This window comes from Anguilla rostrata, chromosome 13, assembly GCF_018555375.3.
Source record: "Anguilla rostrata isolate EN2019 chromosome 13, ASM1855537v3, whole genome shotgun sequence".
Lineage (NCBI taxonomy): Eukaryota > Metazoa > Chordata > Actinopteri > Anguilliformes > Anguillidae > Anguilla > Anguilla rostrata.
This window is the reverse complement of record NC_057945.1, coordinates 2,900,697-2,925,804: the sequence shown is the minus strand read 5'-3', so window position 1 is coordinate 2,925,804 and position 25,108 is coordinate 2,900,697. Positions and strand designations below refer to the sequence as shown.

General features: G+C 47.0%; 3 protein-coding genes and 1 long non-coding RNA gene across 4 annotated transcripts; 2 read left to right on the top strand and 2 right to left on the bottom strand.

Annotated features, from left to right (window-relative positions):
* Positions 1-4: 4 nt before the first annotated feature.
* On the bottom strand, positions 5-8,601 carry prelid3b (PRELI domain containing 3). Its single transcript, XM_064303968.1, has 6 exons — positions 8,443-8,601; positions 5,598-5,766; positions 4,086-4,175; positions 2,365-2,435; positions 2,090-2,192; positions 5-1,880 (listed from the first exon to the last, which is right to left on the bottom strand). The coding sequence occupies exons 1-6, from the start codon at positions 8,472-8,474 to the stop codon at positions 1,764-1,766; spliced, it is 582 nt and encodes a 193-aa protein (XP_064160038.1). The 5' UTR covers positions 8,475-8,601; the 3' UTR covers positions 5-1,763.
* LOC135237158 (uncharacterized) lies at positions 6,844-12,407 on the top strand. Its single transcript, XR_010324763.1, has 3 exons — positions 6,844-8,402; positions 11,163-11,334; positions 12,223-12,407. It is a non-coding gene; the product is annotated as an uncharacterized LOC135237158 (long non-coding RNA).
* Positions 12,408-12,822: 415 nt separating this feature from the next.
* On the top strand, positions 12,823-15,662 carry atp5f1e (ATP synthase F1 subunit epsilon). The gene is made up of 3 exons (XM_064303969.1): positions 12,823-12,982; positions 15,113-15,234; positions 15,478-15,662. Coding segments are annotated over exons 1-3 (156 nt in total). The 5' UTR covers positions 12,823-12,950; the 3' UTR covers positions 15,480-15,662.
* Positions 15,663-16,936: 1,274 nt separating this feature from the next.
* Positions 16,937-24,982, bottom strand: tubb1 (tubulin, beta 1 class VI). The gene is made up of 4 exons (XM_064303967.1): positions 24,823-24,982; positions 23,334-23,442; positions 20,281-20,391; positions 16,937-18,935 (listed from the first exon to the last, which is right to left on the bottom strand). The coding sequence occupies exons 1-4, from the start codon at positions 24,877-24,879 to the stop codon at positions 17,773-17,775; spliced, it is 1,440 nt and encodes a 479-aa protein (XP_064160037.1). The 5' UTR covers positions 24,880-24,982; the 3' UTR covers positions 16,937-17,772.
* Between the last annotated feature and the right edge of the window lie 126 nt (positions 24,983-25,108).

Sequence of the window (25,108 nt, the reverse complement as noted above, 5' to 3'; positions counted from 1 at the left end):
GACCTTCCTGTAATTAATCTCACTAAGGAACAACGCCTGATAGTCAGTTTTTTCCTCTTTTCTTTGCTCTTGTGCGAAAGTCACTTTTGGAAAAACCAAGTGGTCCAACCGCTTGTAACAATACAGCTCATTTCGCCTGTCGCAGTACCATAAATAAATAACCGGCAGCTATTTCCATAAATAAAGTGCATGAGAGAGACAGCTCTGATCATGGGCACAGCCTGCACAAGGGCTAAAGCAGAGCACCATCAGATAATGGGCACCGTGTAGCACGATGTGTAGCACAATGTGTAGCATGCTGTGTAGCACGATGTGTAGCACGCTGTGTAGCACGCCGAGTGGCACGATGTTTAGCAATGTGTTGTGCACCGAGTAGCATGCTGTGTAGCACGAAATGTAGCACAATGTGTAGCACAATGTGTAGCACAATGTGTAGCACGATGTGTAGCACTATGTATAGCGCGATGTGTAGCATGCTGTGTAGCACGCAGTGTAGCACTATGTATAGCGCGATGTGTAGCACGCCGAGTAGCACACCGAGTAGCATGCTGTGTAGCACGATGTGTAGCACGATGTGTAGCACGATGTATAGCGCGATATGTAGCACACTGAGTAGCACGCCGAGTGGCACGTTTAGCACAATGTGTTGTTTACTGAGTAGCATGCTGTGTAGCACGATGTGTAGCCCAATGTGTACACGGAGATGCTCCCCATGTCAGGTCAGGGCGACGTGTGAAATGCATTTGAAAAATGCACCCATGCGCCCATCTGAGTGCGAATGCTCGGAATTTCCATGATGCAGAAGCAGAATGCCCATGATGCATCGCTTCTTAAATCATGCACAGCCTATACGTGTAGCATAAACATCACACTGCATTCCAGATGGTCCTCTACTATTATAAAATGAAATTAGAATTTTTTTTGTCATGTTCCCTTCATTTCAGTTTCTTGTTCTAATAATAATAATAATAATAGTTCTAAAAATATAAATGTACAGTACTTGACATTCAGTTGCCTGCGTTGGGCTGGACAGCTTAAGAAACTGCGCTGAAACATGCGCCCTGAGAAAGCCGGCTGTGGCTGCGTCACTGCATGCGACGATGCATGCGGCATGCGACACGGCATGCGGCATCGCTGCGCGGGTCTGCGCTGGTCTTCCACAGCCCAGTTTACGCCGGCTCCAGCCCGCTCCCCTCACACAGGGGTCAAGCAAGTGCTCAGAGGAAACGAAACCCGTCGGCCCGGCGCCCACCGCCCCGCACCGCACGGGACGGCGGTCTGCACGGGGAGACGGAGACGGCGGGAGAGAGATCAGGAGAGCGCTTCTGCTTCTGCACCTGCCTCTCTGTGGCGTCCGTTCCACCAGCGGCCAAATCAGCATGGGGAACACGCGTGGGCCCCTGAGCCAGTGGAGGGCTCACACTAAGCATTTAAGTGCTAAATTCGGATAAACAGGCCTGTGGGGCCGCAGGACTTCAGCCCGAGACGCCATTTTGAGTCCGTCCGTCTGCCCGCCCGCCACGGGCGCGGGAGGAGGCCTGGGTCATGTGACGCAGAGTGCCAGCTTTCTCAGGGCGCGTGCCAGCGCAGAGTCAGAGCTGCCCGCCCCGGTAATGCCCCGCCAGCCTTCCTCTGTGCCACCCGCGATATGCAGCCGGTATCTAATGTAGACACGCAGTGAGGTGGCACAGAGGGAGGCTGTGCCGGCGTCAGAGCAGAGTGCCACCCTGCAGGGGCGCGTGGGTCGCTCCGGGAGGGCGGGGTCATTTCTCTGTGACTGCCGCAGCCATGGGGACCCGGATGGTTCCGCGGGCGGTGGCCGCCAGCTCCTCGATCTCCATGTTCAGCCGGCGAATCACCCACTCCATGGCCTCACGACCCTGCGCACACACAAACAGCCAGCTTTCTGTTACCCTCGAGTGGACTGTTACCCCCCCCCGGGTAGGCTGTGCTACCCCCCCGGGTGGACTCTGTAAACCCCCCGGGTGGACTCTGCTACCCCCCCTGGGTGGACACAGTTACCCCCCTGGGTGGACTCTGCTACCCCCCCGGTGGACTCCAGCAGGCCAGCTGTGTGAAGTTCTCTCACCTTCCCGGCGTTTGCAGAGATGGAGGTTGCCATGACGCCCTCCAGGTAGCTGCTCAAGCTGACCCCTTTCACAGTGATGAGCGCCTCTTGTGTCAGTATCGTCCTGCAGAGAAAGAGCAGCAATGCGCGTTAACCAGGCTTACTGCTTACTGTCACAGAACACACACGCACGCATCCACACACGCACGCAAGCGCGCACACACACACACGCGCACACGTACACAGCTATAATCTTCCAGCCCCTCACATAGATAGTGAACCTTCCAATGACTTACTTCTCCGGGTCATGTGGGTGTGGTCTGTATGTCAACCTCTCGTCCACAGACACCAGGTTAGTGCCCGTGATCTGCAAGCAGAGGAGAAAGACAGGATTGTTTCTTTATTGTTCAGCTGTCAGCCGAACGGTGAAAACGTTGAGCTCTGTGTGCGGCCTCAGGCCGGATCCTGCTGCGGCTCATTCCGGTGAAGGGCTCGGTCCGTGACGTGAGCGTTACGCAAGCTTCGCCGGCACTGTGCCAGCGCTGGCACCGAAAAGCCTCTGGCCTCCCGCCATGCAGCGGCAAGAGAGAGATCTGCAAGAATCACCGCCACCAGGCTTCCACCCAAACTCCCACACCGCCACCAGGCTTCCACCCAAACTCCCACACCGCCACCAAGCTTCCACCCAAACTCCCACACCGCCACCAAGCTTCCACCCAAACTCCCACACCGCCACCAAGCTTCCACCCAAACTCCCACACCGCCACCAAGCTTCCACCCAAACTCCCACGCCACCCAAACTCCCACACCGCCACCAGGCTTCCACCCAAACTCCCACACCACCACCAAGCTTTCACCCAAACTCCCACACCACCACCAAGCTTCCACCCAAACTCCCACACCGCCACCAAGCTTCCACCCAAACTCCCACACCGCCACAAAGCTTCCACCCAAACTCCCACGCCACCCAAACTCCCACACCGCCACCAGGCTTCCACCCAAACTCCCACGCCACCCAAACTCCCACACCGCCACCAGGCTTCCACCCAAACTCCCACACCACCACCAGGCTTTCACCCAAACTCCCACGCCACCACCAAACCCACACACCACCAAGCTTTCACCCAAACTCCCACACCGCCACCAGAGCTTCCCACCCAACTCCAACCCCACAAGCTCACCCAAACTCCCACACCCCACAAGCTTCACCCAAACTCCCACGCCACCCAAACTCCCACACCGCCACCAAGCTTCCACCCAAACTCCCACACCCCACCAAGCTTCCACCCAAACTCCCACACCACCACCAGGCTTTCACCCAAACTCCCACACCACCACAGAGCTTTCACCCAAACTCCCACGCCACCCAAACTCCCACACCGCCACCAGCTTCCACCCAAACTCCCACACCGCCACAAAGCTTTCACCCAAACTCCCACGCCACCCAAACTCCCACACCGCCACCAAGCTTCCACCCAAACTCCCACACAACCCCCACCAAGGCTTTCACCCAAACTCCACACCACACCAGCTTTCACCAAACTCCCACCCCCCAACTCCCACACCGCCACCAAGCTTCCACCCAAACTCCCACACCACCAAACTCCCACACCACCACAGAGCTTCAATCAAAGTGTCTGCAGATTTTTCCCCCAATTTTATTTCAACAGGCAGCCAAAGCAGGTCTTGAAAGTGCAGTGTGTGGACCCTTCAACTGATCAATGATTCGAATTGAGTGCTTCAGTGCTGAAACACAGGGATTTATAGCCCCAGTGGCTCTCCAGGACTGGAGTCTGAGATCCCCCATCGAAGATGACCTCACTACAGCCCCACCCAACAGAGACTGGAGAGAGCAAGCAGCTAAACCACAAAGGTGTGCAGTCCGATCCCGTTTTATAACCAGGCCTGACCTCCTCCCACCTCACACAGGCGCTCGATGTGGAACCTGCACTTTGGACTCATTTTCCTGAAGACAAATCTAGGTTTAGATTAATTTTATTTTTAAAGGTAAACGTACATTTGTGGATTTCAGTTCGAATGTCTTCTCCTCGGGGTCCACCACTGAATGCTCCTGGACGTACGTGCGCGTTCGCGTGGCTCCGATCAGCTGGGGAAAGAGACAAGGAGGTCAACACCGGAGAGACACACGCCATGCCACGCCCACGCCCCGCCACGCCCACGCCATGCCACGCCCCCCTCGGCTAGCATGCACCCGGGGGGGCAAACCTGACTGCAAGGCCACTTCCTCTCAAATTAAAGATAATTACAGATCAGTTAGTGCTGTAATCGGCCATACAGACCTGGCATCTCCTCCACATACAATACATTTCGTGAATTGTGAGATGCCGTTTTTCTGTGCTCGATTGAGCAGGCCTGAGATTGGAAATCCAGCAGCCCGTTTCTGAAATACACTACACAACATACACTGTGTGCACCTCCCTTTAATCAACAGCCCTCATGACCCATGACCTCTAAACGACCGTGCTTATAGCACTCTGGCCAGCGTAACTAACACAAACACACAGAAGCTAAAAGTAACGCCCTGCCTGTCCGTACAGCATGGACTGTTCTGCTCCCGCACAAGACACAAATCAAGTTTCCTCCTCAAACAATAAGAATGACCAATCAGCAGTGTGGAATTATAGGGTTCTATCTGTAGACTGCAGAATTATAGGGTTCTAATCCTTAGTTTTGAGATGTCCAAGTCACATTTCGTAGTATTGTTTTATATTGCATCTTTGTTAGTTTTAAAATATTTTTTGAAAACTTATTTCAGGAGTTTAATCCACTGTACAGCAAAATGAAATAAGCCCATTCCTACATAAATAAGTTTTAAGTAACTTTTGACCACCAATGTTTGAGTTCTGACAGCTTCAGTGACGATGAAAGAACAGGAAGTGATGCAAGTAAAGTTCCAACCTTTGGCTCCTCCCTCTCACAAAGATCATATGCGGAACTGTTACATCACAGGTCATGCTCTGCTCTGTGGGAAATGGCAGCACTCCCCGTTCGACACCACGTGCCGGGCCCTGAGACAGACGCTGTGTTCTGCTCGACAGAAATAGCCCCGGGTGATCCCGTGTGCGTCCTGGCAACCATCCAGAGCCGGGAAGCCAGCCAGGGAATTCCACCAATGCCTCCGAATCGTCACCAATCGCCCAAGCGCACACAGGCTCACACCCCCGACGCACTGGCCCGCTCGCACCCCCAACTCATTGGCTCGCTCACTGGTTTGGCAGACCTACAACTGACCCAAGTATATACGCAAGGTCGGGCAACGTGCTAAAGGGCGCTAGCGAGCTCCTTCCCTTTGCTGACCAGAACCACTGGCCCCGTTAGCCTTCCACGCTAACGCGGGAGGCCAGTCGGTTAGACCGAGTCTGAATGGCGGGACCCCGGTGGGCCCAGCGGGACCCAGCGGGATCCAGCGCGACCCAGCGGGATCCAGCGCGACCCAGCGGGATCCAGCGCGACCCAGCGGGATCCAGCGCGACCCAGCGGTACCCTGCGGTGGGGAAGCGGGACTCACGGCTTTGACGATGGAGGGGAGGCCCCACTCTGTGCTCAGGAGCCGGTGGCTGTGGAGTCTGCCCTGCGTGTCCACGCACCGGTCCAGCACGTCCACGCCGAACACGCTGGGGTTCATGGGGTTGGGGTACTTCTGCATCGCCGCCTTGGTCACCGTCTCCCAGGGGTGGCTGGTCGGGGAACAGAGGAGACACCGTCAGACCCGAGCCCGCCATTCTCACCGCAGAACGCATCTCGCGGCGGAAGCACTGATACAGGATCAGCGCTCACCTGTCCACGTCCTAACCGTATCCACTGTGAGCAAAAAGGCTAAAACTGATCCTAGATCAGCACTTGTCCTCTGAACCTCTCCGGGTCCCCAAACAGGATGCAAATATGAAAAAAGACATTATAATATATACATTTTTTAATTACCATACAGGACTGAGAGAATCGATATTCTAGCTATAGAGGCTATGGCAGTTGTCCATTAATCCCTACTGCTATTTCAGGACTCGGATAAAGCAGTGATGCAGTTTAACAGGACATATTGCACCCGGTCTCTTGACTCTCATTCATCAACTCTAACTACAGAAATGCAGACAGATGTGGCAACAGCCAAGCACACAAGGAATCAGGGCAGATTTAGTTTTCATTTCAGCTCTCATTGACAAAAAATAGTAAAGCTGGCTCTAAACATCTTTATGCATCCCACTGGTGATGAGGTGGAACTTTGAGACGTAGCTAGGAGTGAATGCCAGGGAGCGCTCAGGCCAGGACAGTCAGTACCCCGGCCGTCATCTGATCCGTCCTGAACTCTGAGGAACACGTGACCCTGTTGCTCTCGTGACAGGGGTTCCTAAAACAGGCTGGCTGCACAGAGATGTACGTTCAGGAAACTGGGAAGTCAACAACAAGGGAACACCTACGGAAAGAATTACAGCCCGACTGCTCTAGCAATGGGCTGAACAGGCAGATCATGGAGCAGAACGAGTCCTTTGAGCACCTGACAGATGACCTCTGCCCAAGCAAAGTAGGACACCGCAACCAAAACGATGCTGTCAATAAGGCTGATCTCCAAAGCTTTGGAGTATAATTTAATTCATCTCTGTTCAATAGATATTCCACTACAGCCATTCCCTTTGAGAGGTTGCATTTAAACAAACTTACAACAACACAAGCTACAGAACCCCTTGACTGAAACAATATGCTTACACAAAAATGCAAGCATGCTATTCTTATTAAATTATTCCGGTTGTAACGGTATATTTAATGCTTTTATAAGGATGTTTGCTGTAATAATCTGGATTGTTTTGTGGTTCTGTGCTGGTATAAATTAACTTTGATTAATGCAACATAAATGTCGCATGTACATTCACTAGTCTGGGAAAGTATTTAGCCAGGTATAACTATTGTTCACTTAACTTAACACGGGCTGATGAACGTCTGCGTCGGCTAAATTAATGTCCTTGAATGTAATACGCGTTATTCCATCCAAAGCTACACACAGTATGCAAACATCTGCGCGTCGTGGCCATGGGGACACGGTTGCCGTGACGCACAGAGGGGCGGAGTTATATATAGGGGAAAGGTTAACAGCGGAGCTCATTCTGAAGGGTAATTACGCAATGCCACTTCACTTGACTTTTGAAACCAGAACCTTGCATAGACAGAGGCCAGAGGCGCAAAGATTAAATCTCAAGTCAAAGTTCACTGCCTGGTTTAGGTTTGAACAGCGCTTTGTAAAAATGTATATCATTTGGTCTGACCAAATAGAATATATTTTAGGACATCGAGAATATTTGCGCGCTCTCTCTCTGACACACACACACACACACACCTCGCAGCAGTATCTGCACACTACTTAGTCTGCTCAGTTGAGAACGTCCCTAAATAAGGCAAAGGAAATTCAGCGGACGTTGTAAGGCTGACTTTATGAAACAGTTCTTACATTAACGGTGGTTATCTCGCTTGAGTAAACTGAATATTTAAGCAAAAAATTAAAGGCGTTAGTAACAACTACTTAGAAAACTCCCTAGTAACTTCATCATTACCATTAACATGATTTAACTGGGATTTATCAATTCACTCAACCATGAAAGTTTCCCTGATTGCAGTGTAGACTATTTTTGCATGCTAGCATCGTTCAGCGCAATTTACTAGCCACAGCAAGTCGATCAATCCATTATTTGATCTAGAATGACAGGTCATAGTAACCCAAACTGGCTGTACTGCTGATGCAACACGAGACACTCGTGTGTGTATTCAACATATCCTAACGTAAAGATAATCTCAAATTAGCCGTCCAGCTAACATATTTGAGCTATCTGATCAGTCAGTAAGAAGCTAACGGAAACCCGCTGCAATGTATTGAGGATCTAATTGCGTTAATTTTGAGATCTACACAGCATGCCTAGAGTTAAATTTACTAAGGACAGATTCAAGTTAAAGAACATAATGTTATGTGGGCGGTTAGCCACTTTACTAATCTATGCTAGCTACCTACTAATTTTCTTGCTAATCATTTTCCATGTGACTAGCTAACGATGTCCACGCGAAGTTTAATCACGGCAAAAAAAGCTGTACGTTCAGTTCTTACTCGAGCCTAACGTACGGGTAGCATAATATGGACTACTACTAAACCTGGACAGAAGTGGCTGTTGTTTGATATGATTATTTGTTCTATGAAATAAGATCTAACGTCAGATTGAAGTTACACCTTCAGTACTTACCCGAAGCATGCTAGCAAAACGTCACCCAGCCGCCTGGCAGGCAGGAGTAAGAACAAGACGCAGATTTTGTCGGTACTAGTTTTCTGATTACGCAGGTAAATATACACTATTCTAACATCACGATGAAATACTCACTTGAATATGTGCTCTGATGTCCAGATTTTCATGGCTGTTGTGTGTGAAGGTTGGTTGAGCAGAAGTTCCAGGCGGCTTGGCCAGTAAACGCAGTCAAGTGACCGGGAGTAATGGGCAAGCTCCGGGACGTTAAAAACCGCTCCACGCCTACCGATAGTCACATGCTTTTCTATGACGCACTTCCGCTGCGCTGGCAAAATGGCTGTTGCGGGCTCGAAGCGGGCAACAGAAGCGCGGGCAGCGCTGAGCACTGACTGCGCAAAGAGGATGTAAAATCTTTGCTCTGACTGTGCATGTGGGCAAAGGTATCTTGACTAGAGTCCCCCTGGGATTTTTAGGATTTTAAGCAATACAAATTAACGAATAAACATTTTAAATTAGTCCAAATTGGAAATATTAAGAACACATACCCTTTACATTGTAGCCGGAAAAATTGCTGGCCTGAATAAAGTTGCATTCAAGGATATACTAAGTATCCTAACCCTCAACATAATTGTCTGAAGATTTTATACACTTGCAATAGGGCATTTCAGCAGGTTTGTGCTAAAGCAAGGGCGAGGGGCTACAAGAGGTGTGGAGTGACTGGATCTGGACACAGTGAAGATAGTCAAAGATGGAGACGCAGGCAAAGATAGATTATCATGATGTTCTGAAGTGGGTTGGGGGGGGGGGGGGGGGCACCTCTCTCAGCAAAGTTCCACGCGGTCTTTCGTAACATGCAGAAATGTAATTACTGCATGTTACGAAATTTCGAAATTCTTGCACAACAAACGTCATACTGATAAAAACGTATCGGTCGTGGGGACTGTTCTTGACATCACTGTGTGTTCAGGAACATTATTTTTTTTTAAATATACCCACAAAGTGAAATGACTCAAATGTGGAAAATTCTATGGATAATTTTAATATTTCCTCAAACCTATTGTCTTTTACATTTAATAAACCATAATATGCATTGAGTAATACGACTGTCTGTGCAGGAATGTATTGGAATAAATATATACATGCTCGACGTTATTTACCTTAAAAGAAATAATGCAGAAAAGGTGAATTTATTGTGCAGTTTTTCTGGTTTAATGAAAGTGTGCGTGATATCTGTCCCCATACCTGCACGTCAAGGTGCCCTCTGCAGTCAGATATGTGTAACTGGGTCATTCAGTCCCTGCTGTCAGGGTTTTCCCCACCTGAAGAACCAAGTGTTCCTTTCAAACCTTGAACTGTTCTGTGAATATGGATCTTGAAATATAGGTCATGAAATTAGCAGTGGTCTGGCTCCCTCTTGTGGTGAATTTTGTCAGGACCCAGTCGGTTGTTTTTGTGGTCCCTCACACATCGATCTGACTGCGATTGTTTGGAGATGGTCTTCTGAGATCATACTCTCCCACTTGGTAAGATCAGTGTGGCCTAGCTCACCTTGTTCCAGGTATAGAATCTCAAGTGGCATTCAAAGAAAACCTTTGAACCACCAAGCTAGTTAGAGAGCTGGAGATTGAATTTTGAGGATAAATTGAATTTTGGAAAGAAATTTTTTGTTGTTGTTGTTGCATAAACCCAGATGTTTGTAGGTAGAGTATGAACTATGTATAAATTATAAAAACAGAGTGTATTACATAAATCTTTTTAATTTATTTTGAGAATGAGTGCAATGTAGCTGACTGATTGCTTTTGTATGTGTCCTCATTTCAAAGAATCAGAGCAAATGCTGAAAAGTTCCAGCGTGCCTCGGGACAAGGGCCTTCAATTTCATTGGTTAAAAAGCTTGCTACCATGATTCATTTCATGACAGACAATCGAAAGGGTAGAGATAGCTATCAAGGCAATTACAGTGAGTGCTATAATGTTTGAAACAAAGACTTAATTTTTTATTAATTTGGCTCTGTACTCCACAATTTTAGATTTGTAATGTTCACAAACAGTTCACATGTGGTTGAACTGCACATTGTCAGCTTTTATTTTAGGGTATTTTTATACATTTTGGTTTCATCATGTAGAAATTACAGCATTTTTCATTTATAGTTCCCCCTTTTCAGGGAATCATAATGTTTGGGACAAATTGCTTCATAGGTGTTTCAGATTAGTCAGGTGTGTCCAATTGCTTCCTTAGTGCAGGTATAAGGGAGCTTTCAGTATCTAATATTTATTCTAGTATTTTGGTTGCCTTTGGAGTTTGCTATTGGCGTTTGTCAGCATGAGGACTGGAGTTATGCTAATTAAAGTCATGGAAGCCATTATGAGGCTGAAAAATAAAAAAATGTCGGAGACATCATTTTTTTTAAATCTGAGAATGTGCACTTCAACCACATGTGAATTGTTTGATTACAAATTTAAAATTGTGGAGTAAAGAGCCAAATCAAGAAAAAATGTGTCTTTGTCCCAGACATTGTAGGTCTCACTGTACATTACTGTATGTTTATCAGCAGATCCTAACAAACCTAGTTCACTTGCTTGTGGTTGGACATAGAAGTGTTTAAGTTATATTTACAGATGTTATCCTGCATCAGAGCATCAAGCCCACTTGTAGCAGGCGGCAGTGTAGTGTAATAGGTACGGAACTGGGCTTGTATACACTAGTTAGCTTAGCCTCAAGTGTCAAGCTGGCCCTATGGAGTTGACACACTAGGTGGCTTAGCATCAAGTGTTTAGCTGACCATAACCCTGTCTTCTCTGTTTGTCTTTCTCTTTCCATGACGCTCCCATCCCCTGCCGCGCCCTGAGTTCAGTGGCTGCTCCAGCCTGTTTCCTCGGCTTGAATTCACAGGATCGCTCCAGTCCTGTCCTTCACTCCATGGTCATGAACTGCTTCAGCATGGGCCCCTGCCCAAGCCTTGATGCTGTCTGGAGATCCAGATCCATCATCCGGCTCCTCTAAACTGCACTACTCTAACTATACCAGTTGGTCTAATATTATTCCTGTTAGGTTTCACCTTAGCTAAAATCTGTTCAACAATTTTTTTTTTTTTTGCTGTCTGCTACTTTACACCAGGCTGGCCAGTGGAGCATGGGCTCCCCCTCTATAGCCGGGTTTCTCTTGAGATTTCTTCTCATTGGGGAGTTTTTTCTTGCCACCGTTTGAGGGTTTTCTCCCCACTGGAGTTTATTTACCCTATGTACCTGCTATTTGGGGGTTCAGGCCTGGTGTTTGCTCTGTTTGCTCTTTTTGCTCTGTCTCTGCCCTGCTAATCTGTAAAGTGTCTTTGTGACAGTTCTCTGTAAAAGGCCCTATACAAATAAAATTGATATATATCCTTACATTTATATAGCACTTTTCCAAATGCTCAAAGTGCTTTACAGTGAAGGGGAACTGACTTCCCCACCACCAATGTGTAGCACCCACCCGGGCGATGCACGGCAGCCATTTTGCACCAGAAAGCTCACCACACATTAACGAAGGTGGAGAGGGAGAAAAGATTTATTTAGCCAATTAAAAATTGAATTGAATTGTACCCTTGAGCAAGGTACTTAGTATTTATTCAGCTGTATAAATTGATGCAATGCAAATGCTATGTAAAAATGCTGTGTGAATCGCTCTGGATATGAGTGTCTGCTAAATGCCTGTAATGTAATGTAATGGAAATGCTATGTTGCGTAAGTCGCTCTGGATAAGAGTGTCTGCTAAATGCCTGTAATGTAATGTTGTACAATTGCTGATTTAGCAACAGGACACCTGGCACATTTCAAAATCAGTGTCTGGTTGATTTTTGATTGCCTTGTAGCCATGGTGTGGGTGGAAGAAGAAGAAGAAATTGTGCTTTTCTAAAATGCATTTTATTTTTCTTGCAGGAGCTGATTGCATGGGTCCTTTCTGTGTCGACTGATGGTGCCATAACCCCAATTTAATTGTTTCATTTATCTTAATGGAAGCAAAACATGAATTTATTGATCTACTGTATGTATAAGACATGGTTTAAAAGAAAATACCTTTTCCTGCAAATTTCATAAATGCAATAAAATGGTAGTGTGAAGTATTATTTTGTCTGGCTTTCCTAAACTTGATTTATTGAATCATGCAAACAATTTCAAAATCAGTGTCTGGTTGATTTTTGATTGCCTTCTAGCCATGGTGTGGGTGGCTTCAGTAGTTTCATCGATGCAAATTCCACAAAGTTTTATTTTGATTTGTCTTGACTAGTGATTGGCAGGTGATTGTATGGAAGGTGGCAACTTCTTCTCGAGGACTCAGAGTACACCAAAATGTTTCAATATCTGTCTCTCAAGGTTTCCCTTGCGCTTTCAAATTAAAGGGCAAGCTAAATATATATTTAATTTTAATTTTAATAATATTATTATTACATTTAAATGTTTTACTTTTGTAATGAAGTACTACGAGAGAAGAGCTCTGTGTTCAGCAGATGCAGGTGGGAGGGACAAAGGCATTGACCGATTTATTTAACCAATCAGAGCGCGGAGGATGTTCCTGTACCAACTTCCGGCCACAGATAGTCCGTCTACTCTGAGTGCGTCCTTGAGCTAACGCCGTCAAGTACGACCTAAACCTCAGCTACGAAGAAATGGTGGCTTACTGGAGACAGGCGGGCCTGAGGTAGCAAGCTATTTTATTTTGCATTGACAAGATATCTTTATTTTGGCCGGGTTACATATAATTGTTGTCAGGCGGCCACCCCTTAGGTACTAGCATAGCTTTTCGCTAGGTAGCTGTCACTCGATTAGCATTAGCTAAGTGCTATTAGAGCCAGTTTCATTTGCAGCATAGCTAGCTAGTTGGCGACATGTTATCTAGCATTTGATAATGAGTCAGATTTCTATCATTAGTTGTATTTCGACCCCTACTCCTGTTTGCTCGGTAATTGGAATGAACAGTCTTCACGCGTTCACCTTGACTATACGCTGCCCGTGGCGAACGGCCTATTTTTTGCTAGCAACCTAATGTTAGCTTGCCCGCTAACATGTTTGAGTGCAATTCAAATAACCGACAAATCGTGGCTAGGTCATAGACATGTAGCTAGAGCAGGCCTGCCTAATCCTGTGCCTGGATATCTACCGTCCTGTAGCTTTTCACTCGAACTCTAACAGCATACCTCATTCAACAGCGAGAGATCTTGTTGAGCTGCTAATTAGAATAATCAATTGTGTCGAATTACAGTTGAAATGTTATATACAGGACGGTAGCTCTCCGGGTGCGGGATTGTGAAGCCCTGAACTATAGTTATAATATAACAGCTCTGTCGGCTTGGTTGGCCACCTGCATCTGCTGAACCTAGCCTCTCACGAAGTATGAAGAGCATTAGAAAAGCTGCCATAATGTAGAACATTACCTACAATCTAACTAACATCCACGTGCTACAGCAGTCATTCGGTTAACCCGACCAGCGTAGTTATTCAGCTGTTAACGTACATGACCATCCTCTGGTGGAGTTAGAGCTACTGCCATTCGGGCCGTCGTTTTACGGTGACTGTTCGAAATACTAACTTAAGACTTATGGCATCCTTTGTTTAAATTGCCATGGTCGTGATGAACTTCTTAAAGGAGTACCGTGGTGGTTGAACGTGACACTTCCCAGTTGTCTTCAGGCAACAACAAAACAAATGTGCATAATTTTTTTATTCTTCAGTCATTTCAATGTACTTTAAAACGTATTTTTCTAGGCCTAAATTTCCCACTATAAAAATTCACCCGAACCGTCTGGGCGTGGTAATGAGAACTGTCAGTTAGCTATGATTGACAGACCGTTCCCCGTTACCATAGCTACCCCCATGATACGCGCTCTCTTTGGGAGACTGAATTTTCGCAAGCTAGCTAGCTTAGTAGTATATCAAGTATCGATAGATAGCTAAGGTAAGGACGTTGACTTGTATCCAGTTACAATTTTTGCTATCTAGCTAGCCAAGTTAAGATAAAAGCACAACTATAACGTCCTCATAAAAGCGAACTAGCAAGCTAACGTTATCGATAACATTGCCTTATGAAAGCAAACCTCCTAGCTAGCTAACGTTAGCTAGCTAGCTAAATGAATATAACCAGAATAATCTAAAGGAACTCTAATTAAGTGAACCTAACGTTAGTCAAATATTTGCATTGTCTGAACAGCAGGATTTCTTTCGGGGCGTGGAAATAGGAGTGGTTACTGTATTCGTGACGTAGAAAAATGACAACTTTCTCAACCGGTTGAAAATGGGACGATGAATTTAAAACGCATATTTCTCCAAAAATACAGAACGGACATATTTAATACTTTGCTCATTGTGTTTCTTCAATGCCTCTTGTGCAAATAGCACATAAAACAGAGAAAGTGTGAAAATCACCATGGTACTCCTTTAAAATAACTGTTGTAATGTATATGGAGATTCCAGCCACTTACACTAATGTTCCTGCACTTTATTGCACTGTTGTGTTGGTCGAAAGCCTATTCTGACTTGATCTTGTATTGTAGCCATATTATTGTTTCTGTCATGTTTTCTGGAAGTTGTTAATGCTGGATTACTTTTACCCCGACGACGACACAATACAGTAAATGAAGTAACGTTACCGTTTCACCGTTTGGCTAGCGTTTTTTATATATATAAGAGCGTTTATAAAGAGGTTTAAAGACAGGTGTGGTATGGAGGACCTGCTGTAGAATTAAACGCAACAGGCTGTGGAATTTGTATAGAGGAATGAATGAAACTCAAGAAAAAACGAGTGTTTATTTAATCAAACTCTTGTTTTTTCCAGCTACATCCGCTTCTCGGCCATCTGCGCGAGAGTGGTGCGGGCCGCGCTAAAACCCGAGCTCAAGTTAGAAGCCGTAAAAGCCGCGGAGACTAACGTCAAAGTCATCAAACCAGCGAAGACATGTGAGTGGGCATACATTTGGCTAGCATCTGCACTGTTGTTCAAAAGTAATGCTACTAACATTCCCTTGTACTCCTCACACTTTCTTCAGCCTTATGATTTAGTTACTAAGATTTCACGAGTTATAGGACTTCAGTGGTTTAAAACGTTTAATGCCTATGTTTAAGTAGGCAACTATTTTTAAACCAATAGGATGTCGAAGAAGAAATTGTGCTTTTCTAAAATGCGTTTTATTTTTCTTGCAGGAGCTGATTGCATGGGTCCTTTCTGTGTTGACTGATGGCGCCATAACCCCAATTTAATTGTTTCATTTATCTTAATGGAAGCAAAACATGAATTTATTGATCTACTGTATGTATAAGACGTGGTTTAAAAGAAAATACCTTTTCCTGCAAATTTCATAAATGCAATAAAATGGTAGTGTGAAGTATTATTTTGTCTGGCTTTCCTAAACTTAATTTATTGAATCATGCAAACAAAAATGCAGAACAAAGTTGATGTAATTACACATTCGAAAACTATGTGAATAATGCACATGCACCTAGTACTGTTAAATTTCTTTGTTAAAGAATTATACTGGATTAGTTGGTCGAATCTAGGTCGCACTGGCATCTCTGTTGTGGAAATGAACCCATAACATTCAGTTTGAGGAGCTTCTCCATATTGCCGTTCATGCTGAACTGAGGCGAGGGTTCTGTAATAATAATAATAATGCGTATTGTAGCATATCAGTCTCTTTCTGAAGGGACCGGTTCAAAGCACTGACCCTTGCCTACACTGCTGCCAACAGGACAGCCCCCATCTACTTGCAGGACATGACTCAATTCTATGTGCCTGCTCGACCACTCCGCTCTGTGGCAGCAGGGCGCCTTGTAACCCCTCCCACCCGCCCAAAGGGATCACAGAGCTTCTCCACCCTAGCTCCCCAGTGGTGGAACTCCCCGTCCCTCTCCGAACCTCCCCCTCACTATCCATCTTCCGCCGTGGCCTGAAGACTCATCTCTTCAGACTATACCTAGACTAACCACCACCACGCTGTATAATAAAAAAAAACCTTTTTTCCTGTCACTTGTTACATGTTACCCCATCCCTGCACTTCTTGGTAATTTGTATTTGTCCTAATACTGTAGCTTATTCTTCTGCCTAGTTGGCTTTGCAGATGTTAGACCAGAATAGTGTTCATTGTTCTCGGCTAGAAATAGCTGTACAAAATAAGTAATTGTACCTTACTGAACCCGTGTTCAGCAGTTGTCTACGACCATGAAATGCACTTTTTTGTACGTCGCTTTGGATAAAAGCGTGTGCCAAATGAATGTAATGTAATGTAATGGGAGCAGCTTATCAGCGCGCGCAGTGGCCGACAGCGCAATCTCTCGCTCGCAGGCGGCTGAAAGGGAGGGCGATGTCCTCAGTGCTCACACAAACGTTTTTTAATGAAACCGGCGATGACAGAAGATAACGAGCAGAACACACGTAACGGTTGCGTATTAGTTTTACACGGATACGGTTGACTTGGGAGTTCATTGATGTTTTGGAATGAGCAGTAGACCTTATACGAAATAAAACTTAAGTAAGCCATTTTATTGTCTGTTTTGTATATTTTGGCGTGCAGGACAAGTGGTTTAATTTAACTGAATCATGATGTTCCAGAAAATATCATCCATCCTTGTTATTTTCAGTTATACAAAAAAAGAGGAAATAGTGTTGTTTTATTGTGAATTCCCAAACATTTATTAATTCATAAGAAGGTTCATTTGAATTATAACCTTCAGTGTGGCACATATGCATTGCAGAACATTGTTTTACAATTTACATAAATTATACCTTTTCAAAAAATGTGAAATGTCCAAGATGACAATGATATAAAATGTTGACATAATCTTGCTATACCTTTCTGTGAATTACACTGAATCAGAACAATACTGAATACATTCGATTAATTGTACAATAATATTAGCTCAATTAGTTAACTACCTTCTTGCCTAAATAAACACTAAGCAAACATAAAGCACAGCCATAACATTACTGGAAAGCATCTGCAGGCTACGGTTCTTTTTTTTTTTTTTTACATTCACACGCCATAAATATCAACACGGTTTGGAATAACTTATGTAAAGGGTGCAGCTTTTTATTCCCAGTTCCAGATAGTTTTAAATTCCCAAAACTGCTGACAATGCATATAAAAATGCATATTATAATATTTCTATATTTTTAAGTGGCATCTTAGGTAACTGAGGTGAGAACTATTTTTAATGAACTATGAAAATATCCGTGGGCCTGAAGCAGTGTAAGAGTACTCTGACTCTTTGCACAGGGTATTCTTGTGACATTGAGGATTTAATTTAATTTTGTTGAGGATTTTCTAGAATATTCTCAGTGCACTCTCTTGCCGGTCTCCCCATTCCCACTCCCCAAACTTCATTCAAGCCATAAATAGGTCAGACATTTCCGATACTGGTGCATAAAGCTGCTGAATTCTGAGCTGCGTTTTTGGTGACTTTCTCCTGCACTATTTCTTCGTTCTTTAGCTGCCAGTCACTCTATTCCTCTGTCGTCTCGGGTGCAGTTTCGATCACAGTCTCAGTCGTGACCTCAGTCACAGTCTCCACCTTCGTTTCGGTCTCAGTACTAGTCGCCGGCCACGCTGGGGGCTCCTCCTCTTGGGCCTCCTCTGGCTCCCAGTCCAGGTCGGCGGTGGCGTCCTGGTACTGCTGGTACTCGGACACCAGGTCGTTCATGTTGCTCTCGGCCTCGGTGAACTCCATCTCGTCCATGCCCTCGCCCGTGTACCAGTGCAGGAAGGCCTTGCGGCGGAACATGGCGGTGAACTGCTCGCCCAGCCGCCGGAAGATCTCCTGGATGGCGGTGTTGTTGCCGATGAAGGTGGAGGACATCTTGAGGCCGCGCGGCGGGATGTCGCAGACCACCACCTTCACGTTGTGCGGGATCCAGTCCACGAAGTAGGTGCTGTTCTTCTGCTGGATAGCCAGCATCTGCTCGTCCACCTCCTTGGTGGACATACGGCCGCGGAAGACCCCCGCCACCGTCAGGTAGCGCCCGTGGCGCGGGTCGCACGCCGTCATCATGTTGCGGGCGTCGAACATCTGCTGGGTAAGCTCGGAGACGGTGAGCGCGCGGTACTGCTGGCTCCCCCTGCTGGTGAGGGGGGCGAAGCCCGGCATGAAGAAGTGCAAGCGGGGGAAGGGCACCATGTTGACGGCCAGCTTGCGCAGGTCGGCGTTCAGTTGCCCGGGAAACCGCAGGGAGGTGGTCACCCCGCTCATGGTTAGCGACACCAGGTGGTTGAGGTCCCCGTATGTGGGCGTGGTCAGCTTGAGCGTGCGGAAGCAGATGTCGTAGAGCGCCTCGTTGTCGATGCAGAAGGTCCCGTCTGTGCTCTCGATGAGCTCGTGGATGGACAGGGTGGCGTTGTAGGGCTCCACCACCGTGTCGGAGACCTTGGGCGAGGGCATGACGCTGAAGGTGTTCATCATGCGGTCGGGGTACTCCTCCCGGATCTTGTTGATGATCAGGGTGCCCATGCCCGAACCGGTGCCCCCGCCCAGGGAGTGAACCAGCTGGAAGCCCTGCATGCAGTCGCAGCTCTCGCATTCGTTCCGCACCCTGTCAATCACGCTGTCCACCAGCTCCGCCCCTTCTGTGTAGTGGCCCTTGGCCCAGTTGTTCCCAGCACCAGAGTTTCCTGTTACACAAAAACAGAGCATTGTGGGTAATTTTTACATCACCTTGGGTAGAGGCAGGGATCGTGTTTTTCAAGAGCAGCTTATTGCTAATATAGACTGTAGAGGCTGTAGTTATTTGACTGTAGAGCCCTGGGAATGTTGATAGAAAAGCGCTATTTATCGAATATAGAACAGACATGTAGCTTCAGGGCTTTTGTTAATGGGTAGACATGATCATGATAAAACTAGGCTTGTCATTGATCTACAGTCTATGGAGTATACAGCACTGCTTTTTTTTTTATTTATTTAAACCTTTATTTTACCAGGAAGTCCCACTGAGATCAAAATCTCTTTTACATGAGAGACCTGAGCAAGGTAGCAGCCATATAACATCACAACATATTAAAATGCAACATATACAACATGATATACAAAAATCTACAATAATACAGGAGAACAGATATTAAAATCTCAAGAAAAACAACCACATGCCTCAGTCACTGCATTCTTTATGATGCATTTAAATTCATCAAAGGATATAAATGTGTCTAATTTGAGATCTTTTTGCAGATTATTCCATGCCCAAGGTGCATGGTAAGAAAATGCAGTTTTCCCCAGATCTGTCAAAACCCGGAGAACATTAAAAAGCAACCACTTGGGGGAGCGTAGCTGGTAACCATCAGAGCTGAGACAGAGAAGGGTACAGAGGTAAGCTGGAAGTTTACCCAGTATCGCTTTATAGATAAAGATATACCAGTGCTGTTGTCTGCGAGTGGTCAATGATGTCCAACCCACCAAATCATAAAGAATGCAATGGTGAGTAAGGGACTTTGCATTTGTAATGAAGCATAGAGATGCATGGTACACTGAATCAAGGCTCCGTAAAATGGAGAGGCTGCATGCATATACAATATGTCACCGTAATCAGTCACAGACAGAAAAGTAGCTTCCACAAGCTTTTCTTGGCATTGATAGTAAAACAAGATTTATTTCTAAAATAAAATCCAATCTTCACTTTGAGCTTCCTAACTAGATTTGCAATATGTACATTAAATAAAAGCTTGTCGTCTATCCATATACCCAAGTACTTGTACGAGGGCACCCTTTCCATGGATTTACCATTGGATGTGAAAATTCTAAGATCATCAAGCAACTGTAAGTGAGCTTTTGAGAAGGCCATGAACTTTGTTTTCTGAGCATTTAAAACCAGTTCTAAGCCCAGCAGAGCAGTTTGTAATGACTGAAATGCAGTCTGAAGCTCTTGTGCCGCCTGTACTATGGAGGGGATTTAGCCAGGACTTACACACCCCCAGAGTCTCTGCCTGTGTACGTCAGTGTGTGTGTGTGTGTGTGTGTGCAGCTCACCGTGTATGAAGTTATCGGGCCTAAAGAGCTGTCCTATCTGACTGCCCCTCACACTGTCCATGGTGCCAGGCTCCAGGTCCACCAACAGAGCCCGGGGCACGTACTTTCCCCCTGAGAGAGAGAGAGAGAGAGGGGGGGGAGGAGAGGGAGGGAAGGAGAGGAGAGAGAGGAGGGAGGGAGGTAGGGAGTGAGGGGAGGGAGGGAGAGAGAGAGAGGGAGGGAGGGAGGAGGGAAAGAGGGGAGGGAGAGCGAGAGAGGAAAAGAGAGGGAGAGGGGGAAAGGGGAAGGGAGTGAGAGAGAGAGAGAGGGAGGGGGAGAGAAAGAGTGGGAGGGTGAGAGAGGAAGGGAGGGAGAGAGGGGAGAAAGAGTGAGAGAGAGATAGAGAGGGAGGGGAGGAAAGGGGTAGGGAGTGAGAGAGAGAGGGAGTGGGGAGGGAAAGAGTAAGAGAGGGAAGGACAGAGGAAGGGGGAGAGAGAGTGTGAGAGAGAGGAGATGGAGAGAGGGAAAAAGGGAGAAGTACATATTCGTTGCTTATACTTTATTTTGTTTATCATTCTTATTTAAAAAGCATTTTTTAGTTTGAAAGGGGGTGAGTAGACAATTAGATAAAGGAGGGGGAGAGGGAGCTGGGGTGATGGTGAGATTACACACACACAGCTGGCGTGATGGGGTTATTACACACACACACAGCTGGGGTGATGGGGAGATTACACACATAGCTGGGGTGATGAGGAGATTACACACACACACACACAGCTGGGGTGATGAGGAGATTACACACACACAGCTGGGGTGATGGGGAGATTACACACACACAGCTGGGGTGATGGGGATATTACACACAAACAGCTGGGGTGGTGGGGAGATTACACACATAGCTAGGGTGATGGGGGAATTACACACGCAGCTGGAGTGATGGGGAGATTACACACACACAGCTGGTGTTTTGGGGGTGATTACACACACACAGATGGGGAGATTGCACACACACAGCTGGAGTGATGGGGAGATTACAAACACAGCTGGAGTGATGGGGAGATTACACACACACAGCTGGTGTTTTGGGGGTGATTACACACACACAGATGGGGAGATTGCACACACACAGCTGGGGTGATGGGAAGATTACACACACGCAGCTGGGGTGATGTGGAGATCACATACACAGTTGGGGTGATGGGGAGGTTACACACACGCACAGCTGGGGTGATGGGGAGATTACACACGCACAGCTGGGGTAATAGAGGGATTACACACACACACAGCTGGTGTTTTGGGGGAGATTACACACACAGCTGGGGTAATGGGGAGATTACACACACACAGCTGGGGTGATGGGGGGATTACACACACACACACAGTTGGGGTGATGAGGAGATTACACACACACAGCTTGGGTAATGGGGAGATTACACACACACAGCTGGGGTGATGGGGAGATTACACACACAGCTGGGGTGATGGGGAGATTACACACACACAGTTGAGGTGATGGGGAGATTACACACAGCTGGGGTGATGGGGAGATTACACACACACAGCTGGGGTGATGGGGAGATTACACACACACACAGTTGAGGTGATGGGGAGATTACACACACAACTGGGGCAATGGGGAGATTACACACACACAGCTGGGGTGATGGGGAGATTACACACACATAGCTGGGGTGATGGGGAGATTACACACACACAGCTGGGGTGATGGGGAGATTACACACACACAGTTCAGGTGATGGGAAGATTACACACATAGCTGGGGTGATGGGGAGATTACACACACACAGCTGGGGTGATGGGGAGATTACACACACAGCTGGGGTGATTACACACACACAGTTGAGGTGATGGGGAGATTACACACATAGCTGGGGTATTGGGGAGATTACACACACAGCTGGGGTGATGGGGAGATTACACACACACAGATGGGGAGATTGCACACACACAGCTGGGGTGATGGGAAGATTACACACACGCAGCTGGGGTGATGTGGAGATCACATACACAGTTGGGGTGATGGGGAGGTTACACACACACAGTGGGGTGATGGGAGATTACACACGCACAGCTGGGGTAATGAGGGATTACACACACACACAGCTGGTGTTTGGGGAGATTACACACACAGCTGGGTATGGGGAGATTACACACACACAGCTGGGTGATGGGGGATTACAACACACACACAGTTGGGTGATGAGGAGATTACACACACACAGCTTGGGTAATGGGGAGATACACACAACAGCTGGGGTGATGGGGAGATTACACACACACAGCTGGGGTGATGGGGAGATTACACACACAGCTGGGGTGATTACACACACACAGTTGAGGTGATGGGGAGATTACACACATAGCTGGGGTATTGGGGAGATTACACACACAGCTGGGGTGATGGGGAGATTACACATACACAGTTGAGGTGATGGGGAGATTACACACATAGCTGGGGTGATGGGGAGATTATACACACAGCTGGGGTGATGGGGAGATTACACACACCACAGCTGGGGTGATGGGAGATTACACACACAACTGGGTGATGGGAGATTACCAACAGTTGGTGATGGGAGATTACACAACACAGCTGGGGTGATGGGGAGATTACACACACAAGCTGGGGTGATGGGGAGATTACACACACAGCTGGGGGATTACACAAGTGAGGTGATGGGGGGATTACACACAGCTGGGGTGATGGGGAGATTACACATACACAGTTGAGGTGATGGGGAGATTACACACATAGCTGGGGTGATGGGGAGATTATACACACAGCTGGGGTGATGGGGAGATTACACACACAGCTGGTGCTTTGGGGTGATTACACACACACAGCTGGGGTGATGGGGAGATTACACACACACAGCTGGTGTGATGGGGAGATTACAGGAAGCCCCAGAGCTCAGCTGGGCGTTAAAGGTGATGGGCAGACCAAGCCTAGCAGCTGCAGCAGTGTTAGAGGAAACAGGAAGTGCTGGTGGTTTTCCTTCATTTTGTGATTCGGTGCTCTTGGTGATGACCCCTCTCTTCGGGAGCGCACTCACCATGTGCCTCGTTGAAGTAGACGTTGACCCGCTCCAGCTGCAGGTTACTGTCGCCCTTGTAGGTCCCTGCGGTGTTAATGCCGTGCTCATCGCTGATCACCTCCCAGAACTGAACACCCCAGAGCCGGGATCAACACATGAATCACACCGGGTTCATTTTGACATACGCCGATCGTCTCATTTATTGCGTTTGACTGTCATAGAAAATAATCCAGAGCATTGGCTTATCACTGTACGTGATATACACACACAGACATACATGTTCGAACGCTAATACTAATCTTGTAATCACTGAATAATCTTTTTCTATATAGCACCATATACAGGAAGCAGAAAGCTTCACATACACATACAAAACAAAATCAAAATTGTAATAATAGATTTATTACAATTGAATAATTAGAATTGTAATTGTAATAAATTAAAAATTAAAAATCAGTAAAATAGCGATGGGACATATTAAACAGACATGCTCAATGTCAAAGATAAAAGTTTGTGTTATTTCATTTGCTGCATTAAGATCTGCCATTCTCTTTTTTTTATTTTTTATTTGCCATCTCCAGTCCCACCCGAATTTGGAATGTCAAATTCACTGCCCGCCAGCTGCTTCTTTTCACACCACAGCTGCAAGCTGCCCAAACGGAGGAGACCCAAGGCCCAGACAGCCGACAGGAGTCACTGGAGCGATGAACACTGCTGACTGAATCCCTCCCAGACACCCCTGCAGGGCTGCCAGACACAGTCGACACTGGCATGATTCGGATTCGATTCGGATTCGATTCGGATTCGATTCGGATTCGATTCGGATTCGATTCGGATTCGATTCGGATTCGATTCGGATTCGATTCGGATTCGGATTCGATTCGGATTCGATTCGGATTCGATTCAGATTCGATCGATGTGATTCAGCGCTCACTCGTGCGCTGCGAGCAGCACCGTTACTGAGCGAGCTGCCCAGTGGCCCCCCGTTCGCATTTGTGGTTCTGAGGAAGTGATAAACGTCCTGCCGGCACCCCTCCCCTTATCTGCCCCCCGCGGGCCGTGGGGGAGCACCCTCTGGCATTCCGCCCAGGCTCACATGTCACTCTTAAATTTCAAACAGTTTAGCCACACCGAACCGTGTTAGCATACAACTCAAAGTGCTACGTCTGCTGCACTTACACGATGCAGCTGAAAATGCCTGGCTCGGCCTGATACGACTGCTCTGTGGACTGCACAGCGCACGCAGAATCCTCCTCTGAACGTTGTTATTTTTGTAAATGAAAGTATTCATCTACCATGGACAGCAGTAAGAACATTACTTATGTTTTTATTTAGTTTTTTCCCCCCCTTTTACATCATATAGTTTATAAAACATAAAGCAATGGCATGAGAAAGTGTACGCCTTTGAGTGAAAAGCCAGACAGGACCAGCGTAGGTCGAGGTCCGTGTCATTGCGGCCGTCAGACACGCTGGTGGTGTAGGAGAGGAGCGCGAAGGAGCCGGTTACCTTGGAGCCGATCTGGTTCCCACACTGTCCGATCTGCAGGTGAACGATCTCACGCATGGTGAACAGAGTGGCGCTCGGGAACAGGCAGGAGTCTTCAGAAAGTGCCCCTGAGCGGCCCGGGCGTTTTATACTGCCTCTGATGTCACAGGCAGGGAGTCACCCGAACGGCCCGGGCTGCGTTAGCATCAGCTGACTGGAGGGCAGGCTCCAGAGATAACGCCGCCCGCGGCTCTATCTGTGCCCCTCAGCACCGCCGCCTGTCATAGGGCTGGACCCGCCATCTCAG